General features: G+C 45.0%; 1 protein-coding gene across 6 annotated transcripts in view; it reads left to right on the forward strand.

The window, feature by feature from the left end:
• The window catches only part of ahcyl2b (adenosylhomocysteinase like 2b), a 47,311-nt gene that overhangs the window by 31,458 nt on the left and 853 nt on the right, over positions 1–15,000 (forward strand). For all 6 annotated transcript variants that reach the window (XM_063217504.1, XM_063217506.1, XM_063217508.1 and 3 more), the window contains 10 exons: positions 748–842; positions 1,144–1,250; positions 3,238–3,354; positions 5,060–5,123; positions 6,863–6,951; positions 8,122–8,192; positions 8,992–9,086; positions 11,022–11,120; positions 12,306–12,374; positions 12,952–13,030. In XM_063217504.1, coding sequence (XP_063073574.1) covers positions 748–842; positions 1,144–1,250; positions 3,238–3,354; positions 5,060–5,123; positions 6,863–6,951; positions 8,122–8,192; positions 8,992–9,086; positions 11,022–11,120; positions 12,306–12,374; positions 12,952–13,030 — 885 coding nt within the window. The remainder of the gene's footprint in view (positions 1–747; positions 843–1,143; positions 1,251–3,237; positions 3,355–5,059; positions 5,124–6,862; positions 6,952–8,121; positions 8,193–8,991; positions 9,087–11,021; positions 11,121–12,305; positions 12,375–12,951; positions 13,031–15,000) is intronic.

Here is a 15,000-nt window from a genome sequence, read left to right on the forward strand (position 1 = left end):
TTGCAGTCTAAACTTAATGTCGCAGTTGCTGTAGTTTCAGTCTAAACTCCAGTGTAGTTACTTCACTTGTCCTTTTTGTGGCAGAAGTGAACTGTAGTGTAGACTACCACATATCGAGATGTTTTGTTCTGGAGGAATTTCTTTCACGGTGGCAATGACTGCAAAATGGTAGATGAAGTCATGCCTTCTGAAAGCGAATCTCAACACGCAGTTCTCTCAGTCATGCCTTGTGGAAACGAATCCCAACACGCAGTTCTGTCAGTCATGCCTTGTGAAAACGAATCCCAACACGCAGTTCTCTCAGTCATGCCTTGTGGAAACGAATCCCAACACGCAGTTCTGTCAGACCTAGTGAGGGGCAGCCGTGGCCTAATTAAGATGGAGAAAGGCCTCAGATCAGAGGGTTGCCGGTTTGAATTCTCCCCCCCCACGCTCCCTAACCCACTCCATGGCTGAGATGCCTTTGAGCACAGCACCTATCCCTATACTGCTTCAGGGACTGAAACCAATGCCCTTTTTTATATAATTAAGTCGTTTTGCATAAGTGTAATGTGCTGCCCCACTACACCACTAATGAGGAATCAAACTGATGTGGCAGGACAGAGGCAGGCAAGAAAGATATGCTGGTCAAGATCTCAACCTTGTGTCTCTGTGTGTGCGTGCGTGCGTGTGTGTGTGCGCGTGTGTGTGTGTGTGTGTGTGCGCGTGTGTGCGCGTGCGTGTCTGTGTGCGTGTGTGTGTGTCTAGGTTTCTCTGTGTTTGCCTGGAAGGGGGAGTCTGAGGATGATTTCTGGTGGTGCATCGACCGCTGTGTCAACCTGGAAGGATGGCAGCCAAATATGGTATTACACACACACACACACACTCTTAATAAGTATACATACAGACGCGCAATATAAAGGTATACACAAACACACACACACACACACACACTCTCTTTGCAAGTATACATACAGACGCATGATATAACATATAACAATATGCACACTCTGAGTCTGCCTTTCTGTTTGATGTCTGATGTCATTTTTGTTGTGTGATGATCATGGACTATGCACACGCACGAACACGGACTCTTTTATATACATGCAGACGTGCAATATAAATATATACTCACACCTACACGCTGCTTTTGTTTGTGTGCAGATCCTGGACGATGGAGGTGACCTGACCCACTGGATCTACAAGAAGTACCCCAACATGTTCAAGAAGATCAAGGGCATCGTGGAGGAGAGCGTCACCGGTGTGCACAGGTGAGACGCGACAGGTGGACACACACACACACACACACACACACACACACACACACACACACACACACACACACACACACACACACACACACACACACACACACACACACACACACACACACACACACACACACACAGAGATGCAGATTATGCACACAGCAGTGGCGTGTCGTCGCAGATGCCAAGGGATGCCAGGCATCCCCTAATTTTCACAACAACAGCTTTAATATCCGTTAATCATTAAAACATTCTGTCTATCGACGAGTCTCCTAATATTCCATCCACTCTCGTCACTCTCTGTAAGTATTTTCCAGCTGGGGAAATAGCGCCCCACCCCCTCCCATTGGATAACCATCTGGTGAAACAAAGTACTACACGTCTCTCGATGCTAAAAAAAACTGGTGCCAAGTCGAGTTGGCAGCCATAAATTTCTGGAGTTTTGAAAAAAACGAATGCTTGACCAATCATATCGCTCAAAATTGGTCACGAGATAAATCATATTGCCGTCTATGATTTGCCAAAGAGGGAAACGGATGATACTTCAGGATCGGCAGCCACTTTACCTGGCTGCCAGTAGAACTAGAAACTACATTGAACAGACTACGGGCAAAAGTGACAGTTTAAGCGCGCATACACAGCCGATGGCTCCCAATGTTGTCAAGGCAGGCAATGCATAAAATGGATTTAATATAACGACAGGATCTTCACATGGACACATATACGTTCAGGATAACTTCTACAACGGTAGGCAAACTTGCTTTATTGTTTCAGAAAGGTAGATTAGAAGCAGGCCACCTAACGTTTTGTGAAGCTAGCTTTGTTTTTAGCTTTGTTGCTCGCTGCTTGTTAGCTCTTGCTATTATGGCAAATAAGCTATGGTGATTATTAGATGGCATAATGTGCCACCGGGTCCTAAATATACGCATCATGCCACTTCTCTGTGCTCTGTTGTGCTCCGTTTCAACCGCGTGCATCAGGGTTATTTTTCAATGGGTTTTGTTTTAGCATGTTTGCGCTGGAAATCGCCATACATCTGGGAACCATAGAAAGGTCGCACACACAACATTTGACATTCGATACAAGACGTGCACGACTCAGAGCAGCCGGTTGAACCTAGTCATCAGTAGAATAACTAGTGGTCAGTCAGTGCATGTCCGTTGTCTGTCTGTGTTATTGCATTCTGTTCTGTGGGGCATTTGAACTGGCACTTAAGGATGACACTGAATTGTGTTTAGGGGGCTTCTGGAGCATCTGATGTCGTGCGTAAAGTGCAAATTCTTGCGGTGTTGCTTGTCACTACTCCAACTCTGAACAGACATAGTATTTTTCTTGTTATTTATTTCTTAACAAAAGTAGTCACACGCATGATCAAGAGCTGTAGCTGCGCTCGTGGTGTGCTGTCCAAAACAGACCTCTCCTTCCCGTGCTTCGCAGCAGTTCTGGCAAATGCCTTCCTGGTTCGCAAACATGCAAATCTCATAAATTACACCTTATTGATTTTATTCTCATGGCCAAACTTTCTGCCTTGCTTGTTGTCCCAGCCAGCCGCCGCTACTGATTAATAATAATTATATTATATTATTATATTATATATATATTTTTTGTTCTCCCTGGCTTCCTCGGAAAAATAACGCACGCCACGCTACTGACACACACACACATACACACACAAAGGCCTGAGATTGTATTCACTAAGGCATCGTGGAAGAGAGCTTCACCGGTGTACAAAGGTGGGACACACAGGTGTACACACACACACACACACACACACACACACACTGGCAATGGCAATGGCAGACTGCAGTCAATGTGAAAGGCTGAGTAGAACACACTGCCCAAGACTTGGTGGAAAGACTGCCGTCTTCTCGCTCCCACCGCACCACACTCTAGTTTGTAACTGGCGTAATGTAATATGTGTAGTGTAATGTAATGTAATATAATGTGTAGTGTAATGTAATGTAATGTGTAATGTAATTGTTTGTTGCAGGCTGTATCAGCTGTCCAAGGCGGGGAAGCTGTGTGTTCCCGCCATGAATGTGAACGACTCTGTCACCAAACAGAAGTTCGACAACCTCTACTGCTGCAGGGAGTCCATACTGGATGGGTGAGCAGCAGCGCACACACACACACAGACACACATGCTCACACACACACACACACACACACGCACACACACACACAGACACACACACACAGACACACACACACACACACACACACACACACACACACACACACACGCACTCACACACACACACTCACTCACACGCACGCACGCACACACACACACGCGCGCGCTCACACACGCGCTCACACACGCGCTCACACACACACACACACACACACACACACACACACACACACACACACACACACACACCTCTACTGCTGCAGGGAGTCCATACTGGATGGGTGAGCAGTAGCGCACACACACACGCTCACACACGCTCACACACACACGCGCGCGCTCACACACGCGCTCACACACGCGCTCACACACACACACACACACACACACACACACACACACACACGCGCGCTCACACACACACACACACACACACACACACACACCTCTACAGCCTCTACTGCTGAAGGGAGTTCATACTGTATGGATGAGTAGTAACACATACATACTTTCTGTGAAAAGTTTTATTTCTCGGCCGTAGCTCAAGTGGCTAAGGCTGGAGACATGCTTGCTGTGTGCTAGCCTGCTTATCATGACTTTCAAATCTCTTCGAGATTTAGTCTGATCAAGACCATGACAACTATCGTTCTCAAACGGCATGGTTGACCCACTTCCCTTGGTTTGCTACTGGTCGAGGGTAGAAAAGACTGAGCCAAATTTTAAACCAAATATTTTCTTAGTCCCAATAGAACGTCTTTGCTTAAACCACGCCTCTGCCTTGAATACGTCTCTACTCAGGACTGTTGGAGATGCTCAAAGTTGATTGGTTCCCGACAAAGTGGGTGGAGTTCCACCGATTGGGGGAACTCAGATTGTACCCGAACAAGCTCTTTTCCTGAGCAAGTGTAGCAGAGCCGAAGGTATTGCGTCACTGAGAGGGCGAATCCTGGGTAGCTGTGTGCCTAAAATACGTATGCAGCCGTCTTCGACGCGGTTTTGTCAACATTGCACCGTACGCATGCGCCTGACTGCACACATTGACTACTACTCTACTCTACCGTGCACAGCATTGACAATTTTTTTGCATGGCAACGCGTCCATGCACGAAAATTGTACGTGCAAATGTAGGACTCTAAATTAACACCTGCCAACCGACCGAATGCTGGTGAAATTTCAATTGGCCTGGTAGAAAAGACCAACTTACCAGTCACTTTGACCCATTAGTGAGTGTGTTTGGCTATTAAGGTTAACGTCTATAAGCCATTTTGGCTGGTGATGAAAAAAGTAAATTCAGAGCCCTAATAATAATAATAATAATAATAACACTCCTGCAGCAATCATATCCCTGGCCTAAGGCATCATCATATTGTTACGCCGGGCACCCGGGTTCGATTCCGGCACAAGATCATTTCCTGATCCTCCGCCATCTCCTCTCTCCTCTCTCCTGCTGATCCCATCTCTTCTCTCCATCTCCTCTCTCCTCTCTCCTGCTGATCCCATCTCTTCTCTTCATCTCCTCTCTCCTCTCTCTCCCGCTCTGAAGCTGTCCTGTGTGAATGCAGGCTGAAAAGCAGGACACCACGGTCTCTGATCCTCCCTCTCTCTCTCTCTCTCTCTCTCTCTCTCTCTCTCTCTCTCTCTCTCTCTCTCCCCCTCTCTCGCTCTCTCTCTCTCTCATTAGGTTGAAGAGGACCACTGATGTCATGTTTGGAGGAAAGCAGGTGGTGGTGTGTGGATATGGAGAGGTAAGATTCACACACACACACACACACACACACACACACACACACACACACACACACACACACACACACACACACACACACACACACACACACACACACACACACATACATATATACACACACATACATATATACACACACACACACACACACACACACATACATATACACACACACACACACACACACACACATACACACGCACATACACACACACACACACACACACACACACACACACACACACACATACATATATATACACACACACACACATACATATACACACACACACACACACACACACACACACACACACACACACACACACACACACACACACACACACACACACACACACCAAATCTGGCTAAGTTAACCTACAGGAAGTGGTAAACCTGCTAGAAAGATAGCCCACAGATGTCACTTTGTTAAGAAAATTAGGCCTCCCGGCTCTTCTATTAGATGATTTGCCACTACCTCATGGTTAACTTAACCTGGTTTACTCCTGAGCCAGGTTCTTAGTATACCCCCTCTTGAAGCAAGCTCTACATGTATATTGTATAAATAGGTCCTGGGTGGTGGTGTGTGGATATGGAGAGGTAATATTTTCACAGCATATTGCACACGCACGCATGCGCAATAAACCTGACTAAGTTAACCTACAGGAAGTGGTAAACCTGCTAATAGATGCGGTAGTCTCCATGTGTCATTTTAAGTAAGAAAATGAGGCTCCCAGGCTCTTCTATTAGATGATTTACCACTACCTGAAGGATAACATAACCTGGTTTACTATGGAGCTAGGTTCTTTGTATAACCCCTGCTCCTGAAGCAAGCTCTACATGTATTGCATAATATAAATGGGTCCAGCTGGTCTATGGCTAAGGGCTCTTGAATAACTACTGTCCCTAGTGGATCTCATGATTACTGCAGCTTGAGAGAATTCAGTCTGCTTGTGATTTTGTTTATGCAGGGGCATATCAGCTGTTTAAACTGCCATACATATGACTGTTGTACACGTTTTTAATCATTTTAAAGTTTGTGGCTGTTTCATGGTTTTAGCTGCAGACCAATTTACCAATGCAAACACAGGGTTTATTTGTCTATGAAAGGGAGCACGGAGGCATGGTTTTTTCCTTTTTGTTTTTAAGTCTCAAAATACTCTATTTGAGTCGTGATGGAATTTTGGCAGAAAACAAACCCATGCCGAAATGGCATGCCGCCCCCCCCCCAAAAAAAGCCTGCGTTGTCTGGTTCTGCCAAGTCAAGGGTGGGCAGAGCAATACAACTGCCTGTTGAATTTGGCAGGAATTCTCCTTTTAGTGGTAGTGAAGTCAAAAACTGCTTCAGCGTCAAAGTTCCGCTGAATGGGTTCACACATGCATAGAAATTTCATTCAAGTTAACTTTTAACATTGTCATTTTGTTTTTGTGTGTGCGTGTGTATTTGTGTATGCTTGTGCGTGCGTGCGTGCGTGCGTGCGTGCGTGCGTGTGTGTGTGTGTGTGTGTGTGTGTGTGTGTGTGTGTGTGTGTGTGTGTGCATATGTGTGTGTGTGCGTGCGTGCGTGCATACATGTGTGTGTGTGTTTGTGTGTGTATATGTGTGTGTGCGTGTGCGTGTGCGTGTGCGTGTGCGTGTGCGTGTGCGTGTGTGTGTGTGTATAAGTGTGTGCGTGTGCGTGTGTGTGCATATATGTGTGTGTGTGTGTGTGTGCGTGTGTGTGTGTGTGTGCGCTAGGTTGGCAAAGGCTGCTGCGCGGCCCTGAAGGCCATGGGCTCCATCGTCTACGTGACCGAGATCGACCCCATCTGCGCCCTGCAGGCATGGTGAGCCAATCACACACTGCCTTGCAGCTACACCACCCAATCACACGCTGCCTTGCAGCTACACCACCCAATCACACGCTGCCTTGCAGCTACACCACCCAATCACACGCTGCCTTGCAGCCGCACACGTTAGGAACACATGCAGCCGAACGAGCGAAGCTGAGAGAGGTGAAATTAAGTGTTCCATTCTGACAGCTGAACGTCATCAGGTTGTCGTGACGAATGAAATCAAATGAAACATTTCTGTTGTTGATTTGATTGGCCGCCCCAGGTGAAATTCGCTCCTAATTTGCATAATATTAAACTTGGTCAAATAATTTTGCACCTGTTCGATTTCCTTCATAGGAATCAATTGTGAAGTTTGCTTCGCTTGGCCAAATTCGCGTGTAGTGTCCCTTGCGTCACACGTTGCCACTCGCAGCTTCACCAGCCAATCAGCCGCTGCCTAGCACATTTCCTCGCAGGTCCACCAACCAAATACTGTTGTGCAAATTTAACAAGCAATGTTTGAGAATTCAGAGGTAATTTATTGGCAAAACATGCCCCAAGAATACAGGGGAGAGAAAGAGAGAAAGTGGATAGTCTATGTGATCAGGTCTACAGAGACGATGACAGAGTAAGCTAGCCATCATAAAGTGGGTCATTTATGGATTTGAATAAATATGGAGGCCATTTTCCACCACTGCACAGTGCACACATTTCATGTGCATTTTTTTTTCCCTTCCGCTTCAATATATAGCCTGCCCCCTAATTAGTAGCCTCTTTTTTGCCTGAGCTAAAACATTTTTGATAAATAAATTAACACCTTTTCTTTATGAAATTAAAGCCTACATTGTAGTCTGCCCCCATTTGTGGTCTGGTCCAAGCTATCTTCTTGTTGATAGTGGCCCTGGCTATTATGTGTGGAAATGTGAGGAGTATACTCTGTCTTTCAATGTGTCCCTCTCTCACACTGTCTCTCCATCTGTTTGGCTCTATCTTCCTCTCTCATTTATCTCATTTATCTCTCTCTCACTCGTTCTATCCTTCTCTATTTCTCTCTCTCATCTATTTCGCTCACACTTTCACCTATCTCTATTCCTCTTTCTCCATCTGTCCATCTCTCTTCCTCCTCCCCCCTCCCTTTCTCTCTTTTCACCTCTGCTTCTATCTTCATCTCTCCATCTTCAGCATGGACGGCTTCCGCCTGGTCAAACTCAGCGAGGTCATCCGGCAAGTGGACATCGTTATCACATGCACAGGTATAGCACACACATGCGGACACAGGCACACGCGGACCAGGCACACACGGACACAGACACACACACACACAGTGATTCTTTTCTACACTTTCTATTTCGTGAACCCACAATTTCAACCATATACTATGAATGCAATACAAAAATAAACAGGTGTGTGTGTGTGTGCGTGCGTGCGTGCGTGCGTGCGTGCGTGCGTGCGTGCGTGTAATAAGCATGTTGTGGTAAATAAATGTCTAGACTGTAGTTATAGGTGTTACAGGTGTGTGTATGTGAAGGTAATAGAATGTTGTATTAAATTAACATACTGTAGCTATGCACATAAACAGTGTGTGTGAGTGCGTGTGCATGCTCGTACGCTTGTGTGTGTGTGTGTGCAGGTAATAAGAACCTGGTAGTGAGAGAGTATTCTGGAGTGTAATAATAGGTGTTAAAGTGTGTGTGTGTGTGTGTGTGTGCGTGCGTGCGTTTGTGTGTGCGTGTGCAGGTAATAAGAACGTGGTGGTGAGGGATCATTCTGGACTGTAGTGATAGGTGTGTGTGTGTGTGCGTGCGTGCGTGCGTGCGTGCGTGCGTGCGTGTGCGCGCGCAGGTAATAAGAACGTGGTGGTGAGGGACTATCTGGACTGTAGTGATAGATGTTAAAGTGTGTGCGTGCGTGCGTGCGTGCGCGCGTGTGTGTGTAATAAGAACGTGGTGGTGAGGGAGTATTCTGGACTGTAGTTCTGGGTGTTAAAGGTGTGTGTGTGTGTGTGTGTGTGTGTGTGTGTGTGTATGTGTGTGTGCGCGCGTGTGTGTGCAGGTAATAAGAACGTGGTGGTGAGGGACTATCTGGACCGCATGAAGAACGGCTGCATCGTCTGCAACATGGGCCACTCCAACACCGAGATAGACGTGGTAAGGAGGCCGTGTCTGTGTGTGCGTGCGCGTATGTGAGTTTGTGTGCGAGACCCCAAGATGTCTGAGGGCGGAATTCTCCCGTCTCCACTTAAGTCGGTTTTACGCGCATGTTTTTTACGCGGTCTTACCTTGCGCGTATTCTCCCCTCTGGAACGTCGCCACACCCCTCGCGCTTAACTCAGAAAAACAGCGCGTAGCCCAACATAGGCGTGATATATGCTAAATGGGGGGATGAGTCTCCGCCAAGTTCATCAGTTGTGACTACAAAGACACTATGGAGCATGGATTTTCAGATCAACCATGTGAAAACCTCGGCAGCCCATTGAGATCCAACACTGAACTTTAACTTTGAATTTAAAACCACGTGCCAAACGTCCTCTTGCAAAAGCATCTCAACATCTAACCTCAGCTCATTTTCACAATCACAAGGCGAGTAGTGGAGGTGAGATATTGAGATGGAAACGCAATGTGTACCTTTGGCGGGAACTCAGCTGAGCGTTTTGGTGCGCAACAGGTTGATTGAAATAATAAACATGATTAAACGTTTTGTTAAAAATGGAGTTTGCCATGTTGCCTGGACAATTCTGGAAATCAAAAAGTGATTTAAAATGCTATATCATTCCCACAGTTAAACAAACACGTAGTATTTGCTGACTTTTAAACGTGTTTCTCCGCTTATCTGTACAGCAACGTGACATTAAAATAATTGGAAATATGTGGATATCAGCTGTCCGTCAGCATATTACACTTAGGCTACATGCATGCTGAAGAATGAACAAGGAAATCGGTCGTCATGAAAAAACGGAGAGTTTATTTTCTGTCGCAGACATGGGAATTAATTGGACATGGGCATGCCATGCCAAGCCAGGACTTAAACGCGCAGCTGATGGGGTGTATAGAGACCCGAAGCGAAATGCCAAAGACATGCTCTGATATATAGGCCTACCTTTTTTACGTTTAGCTGTAATGACATTCAGGAAATATTTTCTGCCTTACAAAAACAGATAGGACAACCTGTAGCCTACATCAGTATGTGGTGGTTTTGTATGTCGGGCATCAGTTCAGAAAGTTTAATAGGTTACATGCACATATGCACGAGTTCCAATAAATCACAAAAGTGGAGGAGTTGCAATAAAAACCCTTTACTTAACGTCGTGGCTACAACATAGTAAAAATGTTGAAGGTTGTTTTTGAATAGGCATACTTTGGGTGGCTGTTAGGATGACTGGAACAGCGGTCTTTAGTCTGACGTGCCTTGTCAATTTAGCCTATACTTGTGCATGGTGCAACGAGGTGTTTTTGGTTTTGGTTACTGTCCGTGGAGACAACATGATGATCCTCATACTGATTAATTAATTACCTGCTTTTGTTTGTAAGTTCACCGATATGAGAACATGCTCTGGGCAGCTGGTCATATTTTGTCACAATTAATGTAGGATGTTTATGTAGTGGAACTGTGAATGAATTTCGATTTGGACTCACGCTGACGGTAAGGAACATCAACAAAGCATACCGTGTAACATGTTCAAAATGCGAGCCAAGCGAGCATCAAATGCAATATTACATTTTACCTCATAGTGGCGCTTGACCTTACTACAGCCCTTTGATGCGCGTAAAGGCAAACGCGCTTAAGTGCACGGGAGAATACGCTTAGGATTCATTTGCATGCGAAACTCCCTGATTTTGGCCTGGCCCCACCCAAAGTGCGCAACTGGTAAAATCGCGCGTAAACCCCGCTTAATCACAGACTTGAGTAACCGCGGAGGCGCTGTTAAGCGCTTTTTTTTACTTAAGCGGGTGGGAGAATTCCGCCCTTAGTGAGGTTGTTTGAGAGAGAGGATAACTTCAATGGTAAATTTTGCTTACTTTCTCTGCTTACTGTGTGCGTGTGCGTGTGCATGTGTGTGTGTGTGTGTGTGTGTGTGTGTGTAGGCGAGCCTGCGTACCCCTGAGCTGACCTGGGAGCGTGTGCGGTCTCAAGTTGACCACGTCATCTGGCCCGACGGGAAGAGGATAGTGCTACTGGCAGAGGTGACACACACACACACACACACACACACACACGCGCGCTATACTACACACACACACACACACACACACACACACACACACACACACACACACACACACACACACACACACACACACACACACACCAAGACGATAGTGCTACTTGCAGAGGTGACACAGACACAAACACGCTATACTACACACACACACACACACACACACACACACACACCAAGACGATAGTGCTACTGGCAGAGGTGACACACACACACACACGCGCTATACTACACACACACACACACACACACACACACGCATCAAGACGATAGTGCTACTGGCAGAGGTGACACACACACAAACACGCTATACTACACACACACACACACACACACACACACACACACACACACACACACACACACACACACACACACACACACACACACACACGCATCAAGACGATAGTGCTACTGGCAGAGGTGACACACACACAAACACGCTATACTACACACACACAAACACGCTATACTACACACACACACACACACACACACACAAACACGCTATACTACACACACACAAACACGCTATACTACACACACACAAACACGCTATACTACACACACACAGGTGAAATTGTGCTCAGACCAAAACCACCCCTAAACCTAAGCTGTCACAGGACCACGTGTTAACATGCAAAGTCTTGATGCACAAACGCGACAGTGTTCAAGTGGTATGACGCCATGTTGATACAGTATAGTGGCCCTTATTTGGTGTGTATATGTAAAGTATAATGGCCCTATTTGGTGTTCATGTCAGGGTCGCCTCGTGTAGTGTAGTGTAGTGTAATATAATATGATGTACTGTAATGTGTAGTGTAATGTAAATTAATGAGATGTAGTGTAGTGTAATGTAATTTAATTTAATGTGATATAGTGTAGTGTAATGTGAAGTGTTGTGTAGTGTAATGTAATTTAATGTGATGTGTTGATTTCAGGGTCGCCTGGTGTAGTGTAGTGTAATGTAAATTAATGAGATGTAATGTGCTCATTTCAGGGTCACCTGGTGTAGTGTAATGTAATGTAATTTAATGTGATGTAATGTGTAATGTAATGTAATTTAATGTGATGAGGTGTGTTGATTTCAGGGTCGCCTGGTGTAGTGTATTGTAATGTAATGTAATTTAATGTGATGTGTTGATTTCAGGGTCGCCTCCTCAATCTCAGCTGCTCCACTGTGCCCACCTTTGTGTTGTCCATTACTGCAACCACCCAGGTATGTACTGCTCTGTGCGTGTGTGTTTATGTGTGTGTTTATGTGTGTGTTTATGTGTGTGTTTATGTGTGTGTGTGTGTGTGTGCGTGTACGCGTGCGCGTGTTGTTTTCTAAAGGTTAAAGGTGTGTTGTTTTCTTTCCCATGTCCACAATGTTTGGTCGTGAGGTTTAACCTACCTGTCTGCAAGGAGTCATTGTTTCCATGTGTCCATTACGATGTCAATGAAATACAATTAAGTAACATAGAAATTGACATTTGGTCATTGCCCTTAATGAATAAACTTGGACATGATTACATTTGATGTCGTCAAAAAAATCTTGAAAGTTGCTTAAGGTGTAGCTGAATTTAACCGCAATGTGGACCACTGCGTTTCTGGACCATTTTCAGTTAGAATGATGTCCACACAAGCTTACTTTCTTTAGATTTGGGCTGTACGATGGTGGTCTGAGATGTTGAATTGTTCAGTTTGTGTACAACTGTGGTTCAATATTACCCTCCATCATGACTGTATGTTTGTCATACAGAGTGGACATTACAGTCTTGCGTGTGCGTGTGTGTGTGCGTGTGCGTGTGTAGGCTCTGGCTCTGATCGAGCTGTATAATGCACCAGAGGGGCGATACAAACAGGATGTTTACCTGCTCCCCAAGAAGATGGGTAAGTAGACACACACACACGCGCGCACGCACACACACACACACACATAAGCACATGCAGGCACAATAGAAACACACACACACAAGCACATGCACGCACAATAGAAACACACACACACACGCAGACACATGAACACACACACGCAGTATAAATACACACACATAAGCGCACGTACAATAGAAACACACAGACACGCACACACTCGCACACGCAATAGAAACACAATGACATACTCTTACACTCTCTCCATCTCTCCCTTCATCTCTCACTTATCTCTATCACTCTCTCTATCCCTGTCTGTCTCTCTCTCCCTCTATATCTCATTCTATCTATATGTTGTCAGCTAAAGACTGACGTCAAAGTTTCAGTCGAGCCGCCTTCTGCACCATTTGAACCAAATTGTACATTCTCTATTAGGGCTGGACGATATTAGAAAAATATGCGATACACGATAACATGACAGTATACTGCGATATCGATATTAATCGTGATATTTAATATATACATATATTTTCCCCTCTCTACTTGCCATTCTACACTTCATCATGTAGAAAATAACTGAGAGCAATGTTTCACTTCAAACATTATGTTTATTAGGAAAAACATGGCTAATATACAGCATCAACTTAAAATGTTTTAGTTGGCTTCAAATCTCATTTTACTATGTTTAATGACGATAAAGACATTCCATTCTATTCCGTTCTGTTCTGTTCTATTCTATTCTATTCTATTCTTTATTCTATTCTACAGTATTTTACTCTACTCTACTCAGTGCTCCTCTATTTTCTATTTTATTCTACTTCATTCTATTCTATTCTACTCTATTACCGTAAATCCTCTAATTGTGGCCTATATTCCATTACTGGCCGGGATTCTAATATTGGCCGGTCTCGCTGTCGGCGGAGGTAAATTGGGGCCGGTCTCTTGTACAGGCCGGGTCTAAAAATAGAATCAATGTTTTTTCCCTTTACCGGATATCTCACGTTGTTCTCAAAATCCACAACTGTAACCATTAAGCTGGTTAGCATTAGACATAGTTCCTCACTCCGAAAAAGGACGAATTTGCTACTATACAACAAACGGTGCACACGCCAAAGTAGTTATTACATGTGAGCAGCAGTATATCAGTTATTACATGTGAGCAGCAGTATATCAGCTATGTGAGGGCGACCGCTTCGGCCAGCTTCTCTAGCTTTCATGCAGACGCTTGGGTCACCTAGCAACAACACAAGCCCAGAATACAGCCAGAGTCAGAGGGAGCGCGCACAGAAAGAGACTTTGCCTTGGTTGCAAAGTTGAGAGCCCTCGTCGTAAATGCATTTGCCGGTCAAACTTTCATTATGCATTGCCAGTGGAGGAAAAATAGGAGGCACGCTACAGTATTAGACAATATTATGGTTACCTCGTTTAACCTTATTTCAGTAACGTGCTTCACACATCGAGATTGCTTCACATCAGGCTACGGACCGGAAATAACAGAAATTGCATGTGTATTTCCCCGACATTCTGGAGTAAAATAGGGAATGAAACAGCTGCAGACGTTGGAAATACGACCGTCAATGCCAATGACAGTTGCCGCATAGTGTCCATAAGCTCAAGGCGAGAACGGGAGGAAAGACAAACAGAGGAGGGAGGGACACACGCCTCGTGAGTAAGAAATACCGTAACTGTTATGATAACTGTAGCCTACTTTTTCAATAAATGAACCAAGTATTTTATTGTATCAAAATACGGTAGACACATGGTTTATTCATTCCACTGGTGTTCTGTTTTGCTCAAATGGGAATACTGGTTTATCTCTAATTCTGGCCTCCTTCCGATTATGGCCTGGTCCAAGATACACTTGAGTAAATACAGGCCCCGGCCAATATTAGAGGATTTACGGTATACCATCTATGTGCTATTCTATTCTATTCTACTTTATTCTATTCTACCGTATTCTACTCTACTCTACTCTGTGCTATTCTACT

The sequence above is a fragment of the Engraulis encrasicolus genome, chromosome 15 (assembly GCF_034702125.1).
Source record: "Engraulis encrasicolus isolate BLACKSEA-1 chromosome 15, IST_EnEncr_1.0, whole genome shotgun sequence".
Taxonomy (NCBI): Eukaryota; Metazoa; Chordata; class Actinopteri; order Clupeiformes; family Engraulidae; genus Engraulis; species Engraulis encrasicolus.